General features: G+C 37.2%; 1 protein-coding gene and 1 long non-coding RNA gene across 3 annotated transcripts; one reads left to right on the top strand and one right to left on the bottom strand.

Annotated features, from left to right (window-relative positions):
• Positions 1 to 3,571: 3,571 nt before the first annotated feature.
• On the top strand, positions 3,572 to 5,462 carry cldn23.1 (claudin 23.1). The gene has a single exon (XM_041970754.1). It carries the CDS (start codon positions 3,647 to 3,649, stop codon positions 4,481 to 4,483), a length of 837 nt encoding a protein of 278 aa, XP_041826688.1. The 5' UTR covers positions 3,572 to 3,646; the 3' UTR covers positions 4,484 to 5,462.
• A 4,289-nt stretch (positions 5,463 to 9,751) lies between these two features.
• LOC121630465 lies at positions 9,752 to 16,621 on the bottom strand. Of its 2 annotated transcripts, none has more exons than XR_006008534.1 (5): positions 16,540 to 16,621; positions 14,477 to 14,611; positions 13,258 to 13,599; positions 12,455 to 12,521; positions 9,752 to 11,430 (listed from the first exon to the last, which is right to left on the bottom strand). It is a non-coding gene; the product is annotated as an uncharacterized LOC121630465 (long non-coding RNA). The 2 variants fall into 2 exon arrangements; XR_006008533.1 differs by lacking the exon at positions 16,540 to 16,621 and adding an exon at positions 16,350 to 16,522.
• Positions 16,622 to 17,788: the final 1,167 nt, after the last annotated feature.

The following is a 17,788-nucleotide window of genomic DNA, read 5'->3' as shown; positions in this document are numbered from 1 at the left end:
AATAAATATTCCTTTATATAGAAGTTGTCGTTTAAAAGTATTTTCTATTTCAGCATTTAAGAAATAAATTATACAGGGTAACTTTTTTGTTTTTTAATGTTTTAATATATTCTGTGGATGCAGGACTTGCTTGAACAGCAATCGCACGTAAACTTAATATGACGAGGAAAAAGTCGCTTGACTCTAAACAATGTTGACACCTAGTGGACAAAGTTTGTAATGCAGCAAGATCCTGAAAACTTACATGGTCATCTACTGTGCCTTGCTGGAAAATATACACGTCAAACTGTCAGCAGGATAGTTTGAAATCACGTTTTTCTCAAATGGATTTAGATTTTTATCTAATCTGATTTTGAGCAATCAATTTTTATTAAAAATTAATGGCTTATGACTGAACATTTTCGGCATCAATGTTGAGAGGGTCACCTCAACCAGGTTCGTGGGAGTTCAGCTGCCATATCAACTCTCCTTCAGTGCAACACCACAGCCATTGTCAAGGCGCACCTGCAGCTCCACCCCTGCATTAGCTGAAAAAGGCATGTCTATTCACCCAACACCTTACCTTACCTGTTAGCATTCTGGAATGAGCCATGACATATTTGCAGTTGTCCAACAGATCTGCATGTTTTTGTACTACAAAAAAATAAATAAATAAAAGTATAAATGAATGTGAGGTCTCAGCAACGACCGGGGTTTCAAACTACACTTTGAAAACAGACTAGGAGCTAGTCTAGAATTTTTCGATGGAGTGGTGTGGTGACAGCGACCTGGAAAAGGGTGGCACATGTAAAAGACACTTTTTAAAAAGAAGGGTCTAGAAATGATGAACTGGTTAGTATTACAACTATATTGGTCAATTAATGTAAAAAGTAAAGCAATTCAATATTTGTTTTATAACCCTGGATTGTTAGTTTTTAATTACCACTGCAGAAACACCTATACCTCCTTGACAATAAAAAACGAAAACATGCTTTGAGCCAAATCACAAGTTTTATCAGCGTTCCTTCAGCATTTAACTTTTTTAAATAATTTGTCATATGGACAGACAAATATCACCCCCATAAGCAGTTGGTGAGATGATCTTGTATGAATGCTGCTTTATGGTCAAGAACATAGAAGTGTGGATGTAGAAGAAGATATAGTAAATGACATGCTGCATTCATGTCCTTGAACACGGTCGCCCTTGGAAGCAGCTACTTGATGCAAAGGTTCAGAAAATCTCCCTCTAGGTGGGAATGTTCAAAAACATGATATTATATTTATTATGAATATTATTATTTATTTTGATTAAATAGAATTATAATAGTCCACCACATAGTAACAGACATTCTGAAAAGAAAGCCACATTAGATTTACCATATCTACATTGCCTCTTGATCTGGCATGAGTTTAAGTTCTATCAATGTGATTATTTCTCCTTGAACCTAAATAAAATTTAAAGTTAATAAGAACTTAATAAGTACAACATCAGAGATCAAACCGGAAAGTAATGCACCTGAGAAAATGTGTCAGCAGCAGCGATATGAAAAAGTACATTTCAGGCTTTTACATACCAGAACATAATGAGACACAATGTCAGACAAACAATAACATCTCATTTATTGAACAAAGAATGAACCAAAATTCAGAAGGAGAGTGTGTGGAGGATCAGATCATTCTTAATTTGAACATGGTGTTCTTTTCTTTTTCTCATTGATTCATGTGGAAAGCAGTTTACTGGAATCCCTGAGTCATAGTTACTGAGAATGTAAATAGTATAAAAGTCACACAACAGGATTGTGATAAAAACCTGGAATGAGGAAGGCTGACCACTTATTTATTTTAAGGAAGGCAGCTCAAAAGCAATGTAAGTCAGCATGGTGGAAGTGGAACATGATAGAAGCTATAGCTTTCATCTGGATGAGATATATAGATTAAAACACACCGAAACAGAGAAATATTTTCCAAAACTTGAGGTTTTGGAACGAGAAGTGGCTGTCCTTATATGTTTCAAGTTGTTTTGATGTTTTTTGGTCACTATTAATGTCAGTTTATGCAAACATCACATCCAACATGCAGGCAATTATGCAAATTCCCTGTGTTGTACCATGGATCCTTGATGGATTTCATGTCAGGAACATTATGGCAGCTGATCAAACGTTACAGCTGCTTCAATAGTTTCGGCTTGTAAACGGAATAAAACAACATTGTGTCATGGATGCAATGTCTTTCTGGTTAGTTGGCTGATGTACCTGTCATACTTCTTCCAAATGCACTTTCTGTGTCAAAGCACACAGACTGTTCCTGAAACAAAAGCAACAACAACCTCAGCGGCTTGAAGAACATTTTACTTGACAGTTTGAATTTGCACTGTCAAGGAAAAAAATTCTTGTCTCACAACATTAGACATCAAAGCTGCAGAAAACAGCCACATGCTGGTAGTGAAGACAGTATACTAAGCTGCAGTCAACACTTAAACTGTTTAGAATAATTTTTTTTATTTCTTCACAGTGAAATTAGCAGTTCTCCAAGTCATGATTCATTCAGATAAATAGATATTTTGATGATTAAGCGACAGTCAGAAAACATCTTGTATTAAGATTAAAATCTCTTTCAGCTTTTCAGTGATGGCAGAGTGACAGTCACTGGCATCTCAGCAGTTTTCATGAGAAAACATACCTGTTTAGGGTTTTTGAGAATAATTTCTGATCATAGTAATAAGACTTAATCAGTATTTGTGTATTATCCATAATCTCTGAAAGACCAGTTTGACCTCAGAAAGATTGTAAGGAGCAGAAACCACAGGAAAAGGAACATGCAGCTATGATAAAGATAGAATGAGACATATGATCAGATAGAAAGAGGGATGGAGCAAAGAGAAAAACATAGATGGTGTAGCAGAAAGGTATTTATGTTGTGAATGGATTCTTGCAGAACTGCATTCTGTTCGCTAATGAGTCTCACACAGTCATAGTGGCATTTTCAAACCAAAGCCATGTTCTCTGGGTTTGTCAGCCTCAAATGAAGCCAATATGGAAAGTTTTATCTGAACCTTGTATTTTTTAAATTTTCTGAAATAAAAAATTCATTTGGTCTTGATATTATGTATGAGTTTTCTTGAAATGATGGCCATATAGAGGCTAATTACCATCTAAAACATCAATATACTTTCAAAGAGGATTAAAGTAATCTTGAAAATCAAACCTTTTTCACTTAAACAGTTAATCCAAGTGTCTCATGTGGACAGTTTTCATTAATATCTATCAACTACTGCTGTTTATTTTCTGTTGTCTTTTAGACTTCTAAATGATTTTTGCAAATAATTTTTCTCATTTTAAGCATCAGAATTTATTGTTTTGAAACTGGATTAAATTGAAAAGAATTTGAAAACTCTTGCTCTTTATCAGCCTATCCCACATTTGCATGAGAAAAAGGCTCGTCGAAACTTCTTTGCAGGGGCAGGTGAGGATGACAAAGCCCCACCCCACAGCGCGCCACACCTGTCCCATTCGGAGATTGAGACAGAAAGGTGGGTGGAAGTCTCCGCCCACAAACAAGTTTCAGTTGAACTTGTTTTTAAGAGGATTTACTTGCTGTCAAAAGTCACTCGCATCTGTTGGATTTGCATTAAGCTGGGAAGTAAGAACACAACAACAGAGAAGCAATCATGCCGACGCAGCGATCAGCGCAGGAGTGGGTCCGGTTATCTATGCGCACCCCGGGCATCCTGATCTTTGGGATGGTGATGGCTCCGTGCGGATGGATCCTGAATCTGACCTCCACCGTGTCCCCAAACTGGAGGACCCTCAACAACATCCCCAACCAACCATCTAATGTCTTCATCCAGCAAGGGATCTTTGATGTTTGTCAAGCCACCACAACCAGCTCAAGTAATGATTGCACCCTTTTGGACAGCCCTTATTTCGGTAACCAAATCATCAACATTGCCCAGGGTTTGATGTTGGCTTCCCTCATCGTGACTCTAATCGGGTTGGCTGTGGCCATCCCGGGAGTGCGCTGCTGGAAGGAAAATCCTCAGTGGGTAGTGGCCGGTCTGGGTGGGCTGCTGATCTTCTGCTCAGGTGTCTTGACCATCATACCGATCGCCTGGTACACCCACATCATCACCAACATCACAACGGTGACCTCGCAGAATGATGTGCGCGTGGGCTACTGCATAGTTTTGGGTTACATCGGCGGGATATTTGAAGTCCTTGGTGGTTTCGTCATGTTTATCGGGATCTGCCGTTGCTGCGGAGGGAAGAACAGAGGAGAGATACGGGTCGAAGAAGCCGCCAAACGGTTCGGACAGCCGAGGGCGCAGTCGAGGCCGCAGCCGCAGCCGAGACGCATCGACCTGGACCGACCCAGGAGCACCGCCAGCAGCATCCCTTATTCCAAGTACTCAGTGGATGATGACGTGTCTTTCCCACGTGCCAAGAGCCCCGCAGCCCAGTCAGGAAACACTTCTTTTAATGGTAGACCATATGATGTTGATCTTTAAGAGGCATCTGCTCCATCTGATGACGCATGGAAGGAAAACGTATTTGACTTTTCGCTAAAAGAACAAAGGGTGGAGAACAATGTAGAGAGTATTGTAGTAAAACATGTGGTGTCAGATTAGCATCCTAAAGCAGAATCTCTTTAAATATCTTCATCTTTGGAAACATGACTGAGTTAAAAATCTCTGTCAATATTTAACAGTATATTCTAGTAATTGTGTATTTATGAAGAAACGAATAACGAAGAATTATTCTGAATTATATTTTAACGTAATCGTAGAATAAACTCCTATAACCCTGAAAAATTTGATTTTAGGTATAATTTTGTTGTGGTTCATGACATTGAATTATGCCGATCTCACGTTATAGCTACTCATCATCTTTAACCCTTTAATTCCATATGTATCATATTTGATACAGTTTCTGAGACCTTTTGCATCAATATGGTAAAAACTTTGTTTAATACCCTGTTTAACACAATCTGATATTCTGTCCCTTGAAGGATACCTTTTACATTACAATAATTCTGACATATCACACGGCAATAACCATATTCCTAAAAAAATTACTATTACTTTTTTTAAAAACTTTTTTTAAAGAACCAAATAAAGACTCATGATTTTAAAAAAGGGGGGGATTGGGGAAAGAGAGAGAGAATTTTCTCCCCATTTTTCCTAGGGTCAGGCTTTAAAGGGTTATGGAAGCTTATACATTAGTTTTTCCTGTGTAAATTTCCTAATGCATTCATGATTTCCTTTGGTGTATTTTATGTAAATAAGTTATTTTCCCTGCTACCCTGAATTGGAATAAGTGAATGAATGTTCTTTTGCACTTTAGAATGAAGGCCAATCTTGAAGGACAACAGCTCCATTTTAAAAATAGTGATTAATCCATTTTACCAACTATTCTGTGAAACTTCTTATTAAATGTGCACTCTTTCCTATTATCATGCTGTTAAGTAAAAAATTTTTTTCTTGCAAATACTATGTGAAATAGCTGAAACTTTGTAATGCATTACATTCATAATACACATAGATTCATTTGTGCATTGATGGAGGCTTGTCTGGGCACAACAAGGAAGCAAATACCTGCTATAAACTGATTAAAACCTCATCTTAGCTGCAGAAAAGTTGTAATACAAGATGATTACAGATTTATTTCCCTTTTTTACCCAGTGAGTTCAGCCTTTTAAATATACAGAAAATGTAGTCGGACCAGTCTGAGAGGTTGGGTCCTGTCTATATCCTGCCCAGAGACATTATCTGCTCTGTTTAAACTGGCTTCACATCTTAAACAAGCAGCTGTTGTGAGGTTCTTGGTGTGCCATTTGTGGCCATAATTAATCACAATGCAGTTCACCCTGCAGAACCTGTTGCACAGCACAGCCCATGACGTCTGAGTTAGATGAAAGGTGTGAGGCTCAGCTCCATCAGCAAAACACTGACATTTATAAAAGTAGCCTCACTGTGTTTAAACATCTATTGTAAGAGGTCTGATTATCTTAATTGGAAGAAAATAACTTAAAAAAAGTAAAGAAAACCTGTGAAAACCAGAAAAAAAACCCAACAAAATGGAAGAAAATAACTTATTTTATATTTATGTTTAATGTAAGACACATTTTGTCTTAGTTTTGCTTTGTTTGTACTCATAAAATATTAAATTTTAACTGAAATTTTTAGACTTGCGCTGGCGTAAAAAGAGAAAACAACTCTTTCATTTTAAGGCAAAACATGTTGCAGTTGTGATTATTGTACTTGTTAAACATGGATTTTTTTTTTTTAAAAATGTGTCTTCCTCTAGCAGCTTGAGACTTTGAAGGTTTCACAGGCGGGATGGATAAACTCAGTCCTCAAAGGCTGCAGTCTTGCAGGTTTTGAATGTTTCCAGAATCAGATTAATGGGGCTACATGATTGGGCAGAACTTCAACAAGCTGTTGAGGAGAGCCATTTAATTTGAAACAGGTGTGTTGGAGCAGGGAAGTATCTAAAACCTCAAGGACCAGAGTTGTCCATCTCTGTATCCTAAAAAAAAAAACAAACAAAAAAAATCAACAAAGGCAAATTCATTGAGTTTAGTTTGGTTAAATGATTCATCCATGGTGTTATATGTATACCAAGCAACAGGGTTTGGTCTATATAATATAATATGATATAATATAATATAATATAATATAATATAATATAATATAATATAATATAATATAATATAATATAATATAATATAATTTTAAATTAAGGAATTGACTAATGAGGCACTCTATTTTTGGCCTTATTTGGTTGAAACACATTCAACCCAATAAAAAAAGACACCACAGCTTTGGAGACATCTTATCACAATGTCACAACTGAGATTGTGCCATTGGAAAGCTGAAGGCAAGGCGGACCATCAGACAAATAGCCAGTGCAGTAAAAGTGCATCACTCCAGAACAATGGGATTGTGACAAGATTGTTTTGCCAGGAGGAAAAGGACACAACCACTGCTGCCTGTTTCCCACAAACACAATTGAAACCTTCTCCCGCCGTCTTATTTTTGTTGGGTGGGTTAAAATAATGGTTCCGAAACTTTTTGAATGAACCAGTGTAGGTTTTGAGGGTTTACTTGTATATAATTCTTGTGTCAATTAGTTGTTTTCAGTTATTTGAAAAGAATGATATAACATTGACAAAAAACTTCTTCTAAAGCTTTAAAACCTGGTCAAGGCAAATCTCTAGAAAGGATCCCAGGCTTAGAGTTCTTTTTTTATTTTTATTATTGCATTTTATTTAAGACTACCTCCAAACATGAACATTAATTTAACTAAAGTCAAGCCAGCTTCGATCTTTGACAAAATAATTTCCATGGCAGCTAGTGGCTTAAAAACATGGTGAAGTTGGACCATTTTAAAGTGATAAACAAAGACACAATTATACATAACCTACTGCTACAATCTATTCAGTAGGAATAAAGGAAAGTAAGAATGTCATATGTATACAATTTTTTTGTAAAGATGCTTTACATTTATTAATGGAATCATGAAAAGAAATGCATACTAAAGAAATTTATTAATAAGTGGACCAAAGTTAAGCAATTATTGGCAGGTTTTCTACATTTTCTACATCAAACATGTGTAATGTAAGATAATGTAATGCATGTAAGAAAAAGCAATATGACATTATAAACTCTGCCTGCCTGTCCTGCCAGGTGCAGATGGGTGGGGGAGAAAACAGAAATATCTTTATTCGTGACTGCAATTCAAGTTGTGAGACTAGGTCTTTCAAAGAGTCTTGTGTCCAACCACTCAGTATCACTGTGTTTATGCAACAGTTTCATGTGGAAATATTTGTCTCATTGTTGTATTGCATGTTGGAATGTGATGTCTTCTAATGTCTCTTTGTTGTAAACCACTTGGCATGTGCAGGCCTTGTTTTACTAAGTCACAAAAACAACAAAAAAGAATGCCTTCTTTGAATGAGATGACAACTGAAGGCAGATAAGAAGTGGGAGATAAACATTTCAAAATGTGGCAAAAGACATCATTAAAAAAATACAGTTTAGGTCGTCTTAAAATCTTTAAATAATTTTAAGAAAAAAGAGAGAAGATATAGATTTAAGTGTTTTCTAAAAATTTTTACAAAAATGTTATAACAAAAAAACCTGTCATACAGCACCCCACACGCAAATATAGTCTATACAGCCACCTTTCTCAGTAACAATAGCTTACTGGAACTCTCTCCCATCACTTAGCTCAGCCACTCGGAATGAGAAGGCTCAGTGCAAGTATCATCAAGTCTCCCCAGAGATATTCTACTACATCACTCCAGGACTTGGAATGTTTTAGATACCACTTCCCTTATTGGAAAAGTTTTCCAGAATATCCTGAATGATACTGCCACGACCACATTTGACTGCAGGAATGGTATTGAAGAGATGGTGCCAAGCGTCTACATGAGTTTGGAATTATGGCCCACAGCAGTAAAAGCTGACCTCTGGATCTCATTCAGAGTGATCAGTGGCTTGTTGGTTCAAAGAAATATTTCCCCCCAAATCTGTGACACAATCCTGTCTTGAAATGAAATGAAAATGAGATTAAATGAAAAAGACTTTAATAATCCCAGAGGGCAATTGAAGTGTAATAGTTTTTATAAAAAAAAAAAATCATTAGAAGAAGATAAGGACTTGTTCTGAAGGGTGTGAATGTTATTCTTTATTATTATATTATAACTTTTTGTTTGTTTTTTTTGCCAATTCTGCTTATAACCGTTGGACCAGACCGGAGAAACAGCAGAAGGAAAAAGGTGGATAAAGGAGAAATAGCAAGAGAAAAGATAGAAAAAGGGAGAACAAAACAACAAGGCAGAAAACAGACCACAACAACTGCAATCAAAGCTAAACAGAGAAACTAAACAGCCAGCTGCTACACCTGTAAAGGAACAGTTCACATCCTGAAGGCTTCTAAAACAACAACAATCATCTGGAGCACCTGTGAGAAGAAAAAAACTGTAAAAACCATGATCAACAACAAACCCAACAGCAACTAGTATTTGTGTGAGGGTGTGTGTCTGCATGCATGTAGGATAAACCTTCAATCTGTGGTGGTAAAATTGAATAATAGTTTTTGCTTAAGTGTGTCAATATTAACCTTGGTGTGAGCTATTTGGACTTAATACTAAGGACTGAACAGTGGTATATGAGATGTTCAAAGCTTAGGAAATCTTTTTATAGTCTAAACCCACTTTAACTTTCTCCACAACTTTACCCCTGACCTGTCTGTTGTGTTCCTTGGACTTCATGATGCGGTTTACTCTCCACTATTCTCTTAACAAACCTCTGAGGGCATCACAGAACAGTTTTATTTGTAATGAAATTAGATTTTACACAGGCAGACTCCAGTCATTAAGCCAACATTCGATCATTCAGCAACTGTTGAAGACAACTGGTTGCACTCAGAGTGAAGGGGGCTGAATACGTTTGTACACTGCACTTTTCAGTTTTTTACTTATTAAAACAATGTAAAATCCTATTTAATATTCTTTGTACTTCACAATTGTGTGCCATTTTGTGTTGGTCTTTCAATTAAAATTTCAATAAAATAAATTTATGTTTGTGGTTGTAACGTGACAAAATGTGTACAAGTTCAAGGAGTATGAATACTTTTGGAAGCCACTCTAAGTATTGTGTTTTACTTATGATTAAATTTACTTGCCATTAATTAAGAAATCAAGTTAAACCTTCAGCAACAGTAGTGATATTACAAAAGAAAAATAAGAAAATAAAACAAGAACAGTCAAGTCAATATTTTGTTGATTTACTGAGAGCATAATGAAACATTAACAAAACTTTGATTTTCTTTGATGTTTTGCAAACAATGACTCATCTACTATATAACTAACTACTACTCAACATTTCCAGTCCATTTAAACAGAAAAATGCAATTATTCACACATTTAGCCCATAATTTTCTTCAAATTTCTAGACATGCAGTGCAAGTTTACATAACTAGAGAAGCAATGCCTAGTGGTTACATTCAGCTAGGACTACATGGATAATTATAAAAAATGAGAACAATATAATAAAAGCAAGCTCAGCACTGCTCTTTGTCATTATCAGGAAAAAAAGGTTAAAGTCTACATGTTTCATTTAGCAGAGCGCAAGGAGGAAGAGATGCTGCAGCACAAAAAAACAAAACAACAAACAAACAAAAAAAAACTTAACACTGGCCAAGAAATACCTAAAATAACTTTATTTCTCACAATGGGCCAAGTCTGGCATATGACTGCTATGAAGCTATGACTGAGTGGACAGCTTGTGATTCAGTAAATCTGACCAGTCTGCAAGCTGAGAACCAGAAGACACCTATTATTTTCATTACATTCAATTTCAGGTTGCGCTCATGCTCTGAATCAGCACTTACTGCTTTAATGACACTGTCCACAGCTGTGTGGGATTATTTTGTGCTTGCCAACTCTCCAACCTTTTGAATATGTGGTGTGGAAACTGAGGTTTAATAGCAGAGAGGCACTCTTGCTGACATAATGATCTAAAAAAAAGTCAGTGTTGTATGCAATAGAAGCGTTTGTATTTGTACAGCAAAATAGTTTGATTTTGAACAAAAAGAAAAAAAAAAAAATTCAGAGGTTTGAAATAATGTTGACACAAAAAGCAGCAACTACCTAAAGTGCAAGATTACAGTAATCTCTGACAAGACTGGGTTAAGGAATTTGTTTTATAAATAAAATTTTTAAAAAATTACAGAATCAGATGAAACATTTTAGCTCCCTGTAGAGTAGCTGAACTGTGAAAAAAGAACGCACAACAGAAAGTACACATTCACTTAAGTAAAAAGGCAGAGTACAACTTGTGTCATCGCATATTTAAAAGATAAACTATGTTATCATTAGTATAAGTATTTGCTGCGGAGAAAAGTCAACATGGCCTACAGTCCAATGCACATAGTGATGGGTACAGTTGTGCAAATATGGGCAGTGACTTGTATGCTAATAATCATGTTGTAAACTGCATAAATGTATCTGCTAAAGGTCCATACTGTATCTACAAGGCTTGCAAAGTTAATCAAAATTAACTACAGACTTGGCAGGATACATACAGAAAATCTGCCTTTGATGAATGATTTCTATGGGGATGCTGTATTTTTTTTTCTTTTTTCTTCATTATTAGAGGATATATGAAAAACAGAACTCCAGTTTTCCTCTTCAAGCACTATGACCGAGTTCAGCAGTATCAACAGGAGGTGCAAACAGGGCGTTGCCTCTAGCTGGAAGGAATAAACTGACTGATCAGTCATGGTGTTTCAGCTTGCTAGTTCAGGAATTTAGTCTTTGAGATGCTGCAGAAAAAGCCAAACATTAGAATTCACTCATCAGCTGTCAAGCGTAGAAAAGGAGATTGCATCCAAGATTCACGCTCAAACTGCGGCAGTCGTATCACATGTTCATATCACCACTGCAGACCTGGACACAAATGAGAGAAGTTACACATAATGTTTTATGTACGTACCATGATTTCTGATCCTTCAATAATTTAAATTCCTCACACACTGCATTGCAACAGCATCTCATCACCTTACTCTTATACACACAGTTTATATCAAAAACTTTAAAAAAGTTCAAGTTTCAACAACACAATGTCTGTCAATGATTGTCTTTAAAGAAATAGAGAGCTGTACCCATTTTTATTGTCTCTGGCACATACATGATTCATGAAAATGTAGCATGTACACATAAATCCTATGTTTCCAATCATGCAGAGCTGTGATGGAGCTGAATAAACTCTATGTACACTGCACAATCATTTGACACAGAACTGAATGTTGACTAAGCACTGTCACATAACTTAAGAACCAGATGTTAGCAGGTTCTTTTAAGAAAAGTAAAAAAGAATTTAGGTTTTGCTCCTGTCTAGACAGCTAACTGGTGAAACAGTGGATTTCATGATAGTTGTTCATTAACTGTTTGAGGTGTGTCGAACCAGCCACTAGGTAGACACTGTGCAAATGTTTTAATGATGACTGATTTAATGGAGATCATTTCGAGAGGACAAAAATCTGGAACAAGGCTTTGCAGGAAGTGTCCTTTGTGCAGGAAAATTCCACTGCATGTAACTTTACAGACCTGAACAAACAAGAAGCTCTAAAACACACCAAAGTAAATGGTGAAATCTGAAATGCGTAAGTTGCCTTCTGTAAAAGCATTCTTACAGCATGTTCCCACTGGAGTCACATTACTCTTATTTCTTTTCTTAAAAAAAAAACAAAAACAAAATTCTAATAAAGTCTAATAGAAAAGCAAAGTAAATGAATACTGCTGGTTACATGTCAGTGAAACAGAGTAGAACTTTATTATCATTGCAACAAGTGCAACAAAATTACAAATTAAAAAAAAAAAAATTTGTGAATGTACAAATGACTTACAAGTAACTTTCTATCCAAGTTAAGTGAAGCATTTAAGGACTAAATATCTCGACCCATACACCTACCTTAGATATAGTTTAATGTCCACATTAAACAGCGATTCTGTAGCTACATTGTGTTGCCAGACGTCTCCTGTTGGGAAGAAAAAAAAAAAAAAACACAAAAAAAACCACAAAAAAAAAACCATCTGATTAAGCCAATTTTCCTTCACATGAATGTACACATCACGTTTTGCCAAATGTATGATAACACAGCCACAGACAGAATATAAAAGATGGATGCTGGCACTGGGATCTGAAACATGAGGGCAATACGCAAGCACCTTTAGGTGCAATACAACAGAATGCCTCTAGGGGCAGATTAAAACATTCTGGCTGGCTCACTGCTGGTTTACAACACCAAGCCACTCATTTATTTTCCCTTTTTTACCATCAGAAATTTTGTTGTCAGTTGGTAGATTCATTTCATAATGTTTTAGCCCTTACAAAATGGTTCAAAGCCAGCAGACCAGAAGAAAAAAACTAGCCTAAGTATTGCCTGGATGATGCCCCGAATTGGTTCAGACACATTGGCCCTTGGTTCAGGTGCTGAGACAAACAGATCTGAGTCGTATCCTAATTGAGGCCACCACACATAATCTGCTGTTGGTATTATGTGCCAGTTCTCCACAAAACTGGGCCAAAATCCACTTAGCTGCCAAATTTTTATCATTGCTACAATACCAGAGTTGCTAGAGAAAGCAGACTGAAGATGATCTAATCTCAAAGAAAAAAATAAAAATAAAATAAAAATAGGGGGTGGGATGGGGGTATGCACATTGTAATTACACTTTCCTTTAAAAATAAATGTAATTATGACATCTCAGTACCTGTAAGTTTTCTTTTGTCTCTGTCGCAACTTAGCGATGATGAAAGAGAGAATCAGCAGTCCAATGATGACAGCCAGCACACTGATGCACAGCGGCACACTCAATGCTCCATTGACTGTGCTATCACAGAACTCACCCTGGTAGCCCAGGTCACAGTCACACACCAGACTGGTACCACCACCTTGAGGAGGCACGCAGGTACCATGGCTGTGGCACTGCGTATCCCTGCAGGTAGTCAGGCGGAAGTCGATGCTTCTTGGTTGATTAGGGGTTTCCATCTCTTAGGGAGTGAAAAGTGGAAGGAGTGTGAAGAAATAAATGAATGGGTGGACAAGCCGCACCCTGAAATACAATAGAGAAACACAAAGAGGTGAGAACAAGCTGAAATGGGTGGGTAGAGGGGGTTGGAGTTGGATCCGTCCTTTAAGCACAAAGCTTTATAGAAGGTGAAGTTCTGTTGTGTGGAATTGCCTCAAAATTTCATGTCACATCTGACCATTTCATTGGTAAATTATAATATATATATATTATATATATATATGAACTGCAACAAAACAAGGGAGTGTTGGCTGTGAGTACTCTGTCAAATGCCTCCAGTGCTAACAGGTTAAGCACTCAGCTCTCATAAAGTCATTTCAGGGCAGGGGAATGAGACTTTATATCTGAAAATTGATCAATTTGGCCTTGTTGTTATTGAAGAAAGTCACACATAGTTTCTGGTCTTCAACAATGTGATGTGTGCCACCATAGCATAGTGATTCAGCAGATAACAAAGTCATTTCAATCCACATTAAGTGTACAAATTCCTTGAATAATCTAATAAAATCTTTTTATTTTAAATACGGTAAGTAGGACTGCAAGTAGCGTGTGAGATGATGCCTTGCCCTTAGACAAATTTTACTTTTAAATAACTCAATTCAAAATAGAGCTTCGACAGTCACCAACCAAAAGGCCACCACACATTCTGTACAAGAATATGTAGAGAAAAAGCTCAAAAGCATGATTTGACTTTAAAACAACAACAACAACAACAACAACAACAAACCCAGTTGTCCAGTTACGTTTATACCATGCAATTTGATTTTTTTACTCATCAAATGTCCTGGTTTTTCTGGTTTCCAGACAAAACAGCATAATTGTGCTGCATGCAGGTTCCAGGGCAGTTACGAAACAAAATACTACAGCAAAACATCACAAGTTAGTAAAATAACATACTCACAGAGGCAAAGAAGACAACCCAAGCGCCCCAACACATATACTGTTGATATTAGATTGCTTTAGGGTTCTCCAGGTGTCTGTTATGCTTCAGGTGCTGGATATCTGAAAACTGTTTTGTTTCAGTGATTGAACTGAACTGAAAAAAGAGAAGGAGGAGGAACAAAACAGACCCATAAATACCTGCTGCCTGTTTCTGTTTCCCACAAACACACATGAAATCACTTACTCCTCCCTCTGTCTTCACATGTGTTAAAACAAACACAGACCTGCTCATATTACACAATCTTTGACATGATATGGTCATTTGATGTTTCACAACATGGCTGCAAACCTATAACAGCACTTATACTATGATTTGAACAATAAAGAGTCAAATTAGGTACAAATGAATGAGTCAAGATTATTTAAGGTCGCTGGAATACTGCAATGTGGGTGTGTTTGGTAGATCACAGGGGAGGGGTGGGGAGAGGAGGAGGAGGAACATGCAAGTCAGAGCAAGACACACCTGGCAAGACCTGACAAAACTGACATATTTGAGACCAGGCATTTTTAAGTGCAACTCCCAAAAGACTCACTGAATAACCCTGACTGAGCAAAATAAATAAGAAAACTGGGAATCAAATGTCTCACTAACGTTTTAAATTTATATCTTTTAGTCATAAATTTCAAACCTACTTAATTTTAGTGCAACTTGTTACAGCATATTTTACAGTTACAGTACATGTTATAATAACTGCTCATTGACCGAGTCCAAACACTAATTAGTGAGCATAGTCATTACAACAGGGCTCAGTGACTCAATGCTGTCAACTTCATCTTCTGAGCTAGATTCAGTCTGTTTCTGCTTGTAAACCACAAGAATAAGAAACATACATCCTTGCATTTGTTAATTTGTAGTAGTTACAGAATATCCAATAAATATTTTGTAAGTTAACATCAGAGAAAGAACACTTCTGGCATGCTGAAATGGAAAAAAAAAAATGTAAGAATGAGGACGGAATGTGAGCTTGCTCTGTATTCAAAGAACTTTCAGTTATTATATACCTTTTAATTCAATAGCTTAAATTGGTTATCAGGAGGAGATGGGAGGTGTGGAGAGGAGCATCATCACATTCAGATAGAGGTGGTTTAGGCATATGTTCATGATGCTTCTGTGGCAAATGGTCTACGGGGAAACCTAGGTAAACTAATAAGTATATTAATTCGATACTTGTTCCATCCAAATACAAGTAAAAATTAATAAACTTAAAAATCAACAATAAAAATGGCAGCTGAGGGCTTAGTAGAGGGGGAGTAGCAGATATACTGAGGAACCTCCCCCCCCCCCCAAAAAAAATCCCTTAGTCCACATGCACCACTCAAACCAAGAAATGCAGAACTTCACAGCTCAAAAAAAAAAGGAGGTGCCACCCCCAGCGGAGTCTGCCACAACAGGAAGTCCACAAAAGGAACACAAAAATGATAAAACATAAACACAACTTCTGAATGAAAGCTGTATCTGAAAGTCACTGGAGATCAACAGCTACACCAACATGTCTCCCACCAGTGAGACAATGAACAGCTAAAATGCAACATACACTGGTGGAGGCCAAATAAAACAAAACAAAAACAAAAAACAACTAAAACTATGAAATAATCTGGCTGCGATACATGACACAGGAAACTTAAAAGGTCAAAAGCAAATCAAAAACATTTTGGCCTGAGCAGGGGCTCGGCTTCTGGAACTAACAGATTCAGGACAGAACAGAGCAGCAGTGTTCCTGCAGCCTAGACCAGAGTAGGAGCAGCAGCAGCAATCCAGGCCTTCAGATGGTGAGAGGCATGAGGCAGCACATTAGCTGGGAATTTCTGCAATATTGTGACTGTAGACATACCAAGCAGACACTCTTCTCACTCAGGTAGAAGCTTGACACGTTTCCAGCTGTGCCTACAAAAGGGGCCCATTTTGCATTACATCACTCAGTGAAGATGAACAAAGGAACATTTCAGCAGTGATCACAACCATGACTAACTGAAGGCAACCCACATAAGAAAAATCTAGAATGCAGGTGAGGCAATAATTACCCAGATGGCAGAGCAACACAAGAAACCAAAGGCAAGAGGACACTCATACCTATGACACCATGAGCCACAGTTGTGTTTAGGATTTCTGTGATTGCTGTGACAATAGCTGCCAACTGCCTCTTATATTGTGTGCCACGCCCTAATTAGTCTGCACACAGGGATGACTTATCCCGCTACACTTCCAAATGCAATATGATGCTGACAGGGGAGCTAAAGGGAAACCAGATGATAGTGATAAACAACTTCACCTGGAAAAGCCTGTGATTGTCCCCAGCAACCAGACATTTTATTGAGAATATGTGAACCAGTTCTAGTTGGTTCATTTAACTTTTGTGCAGAGCCAGGTTTGCCACTTCCTCATTACCAAGACAAGCTAAATACTTGTTAAACCCTCAAACATCTGATTTGCTGAAAATAAGTTAACAGTATATTTCCCTATAGTTAAATTATTCATTTGAAGCTAATTTTATTAGCTTTTCTAACATACCCCACTCTATAAAGATTTAAATATTAACATTTGAATTAGCGAGAGTTTACTTTTGAAAGTGTATGTTTGTTTTCTTGGGGTCTGGATAACGTAGAGAACAGATGATCATGCATGACGTGATCAACTTTGCACACATGACCAATCACAAAAGCAATGTTTAGCAAAAAGTAGGTATTTAATATTAAGGCTTAGTAAATGTATCTTGGACAGAAAGCATCCATTTTAGAAACACTGTCTCATTTTAGATGTTTTAAGATTTCTCAGGTAAAACTTGTGCTTCATTAATTATGAGATTGCAGAGATTACAGAGTCCTATCATCACCTATTCAAGAACATTTTCCAGGCCACACAAGGTTGCAGAATGAGATGGGACACAGAACACTCACTCGAGCTGAACTCTGCCATGTAGGCAAACCTCTTAAGCCGATGGTGGTTGTGATGACGCAGTGTGCTCTATTTGCTCAATACAAGCATCACTAAAGCACATCTTGGCAGGATGTCCGAGCAGCTTGACATCCAAGCAGAGTGCTAAGACCATGCCACTCAACACCCAAGCCAAATACCCAAAGCTTAGTGAACACTGTTAGGTGATGCGACGTGACAACAACCACGTGACACACCCAGGTCTGATCAGCTCGTGTCATTTGATAGTGTCTTGCAATAATTAGCCGAAACACCTGCTGATGTTGAGATATGCATTTATGGGAAATGTAATCATGCTAGGCTGACTTGTAATAAATGTAGGTTATTTAAGTAGCATCG

Source organism: Melanotaenia boesemani, chromosome 19, assembly GCF_017639745.1.
Source record: "Melanotaenia boesemani isolate fMelBoe1 chromosome 19, fMelBoe1.pri, whole genome shotgun sequence".
NCBI classification, from domain to species: domain Eukaryota; kingdom Metazoa; phylum Chordata; class Actinopteri; order Atheriniformes; family Melanotaeniidae; genus Melanotaenia; species Melanotaenia boesemani.
This window is presented reverse-complemented; position numbering and strand designations above follow the sequence as displayed.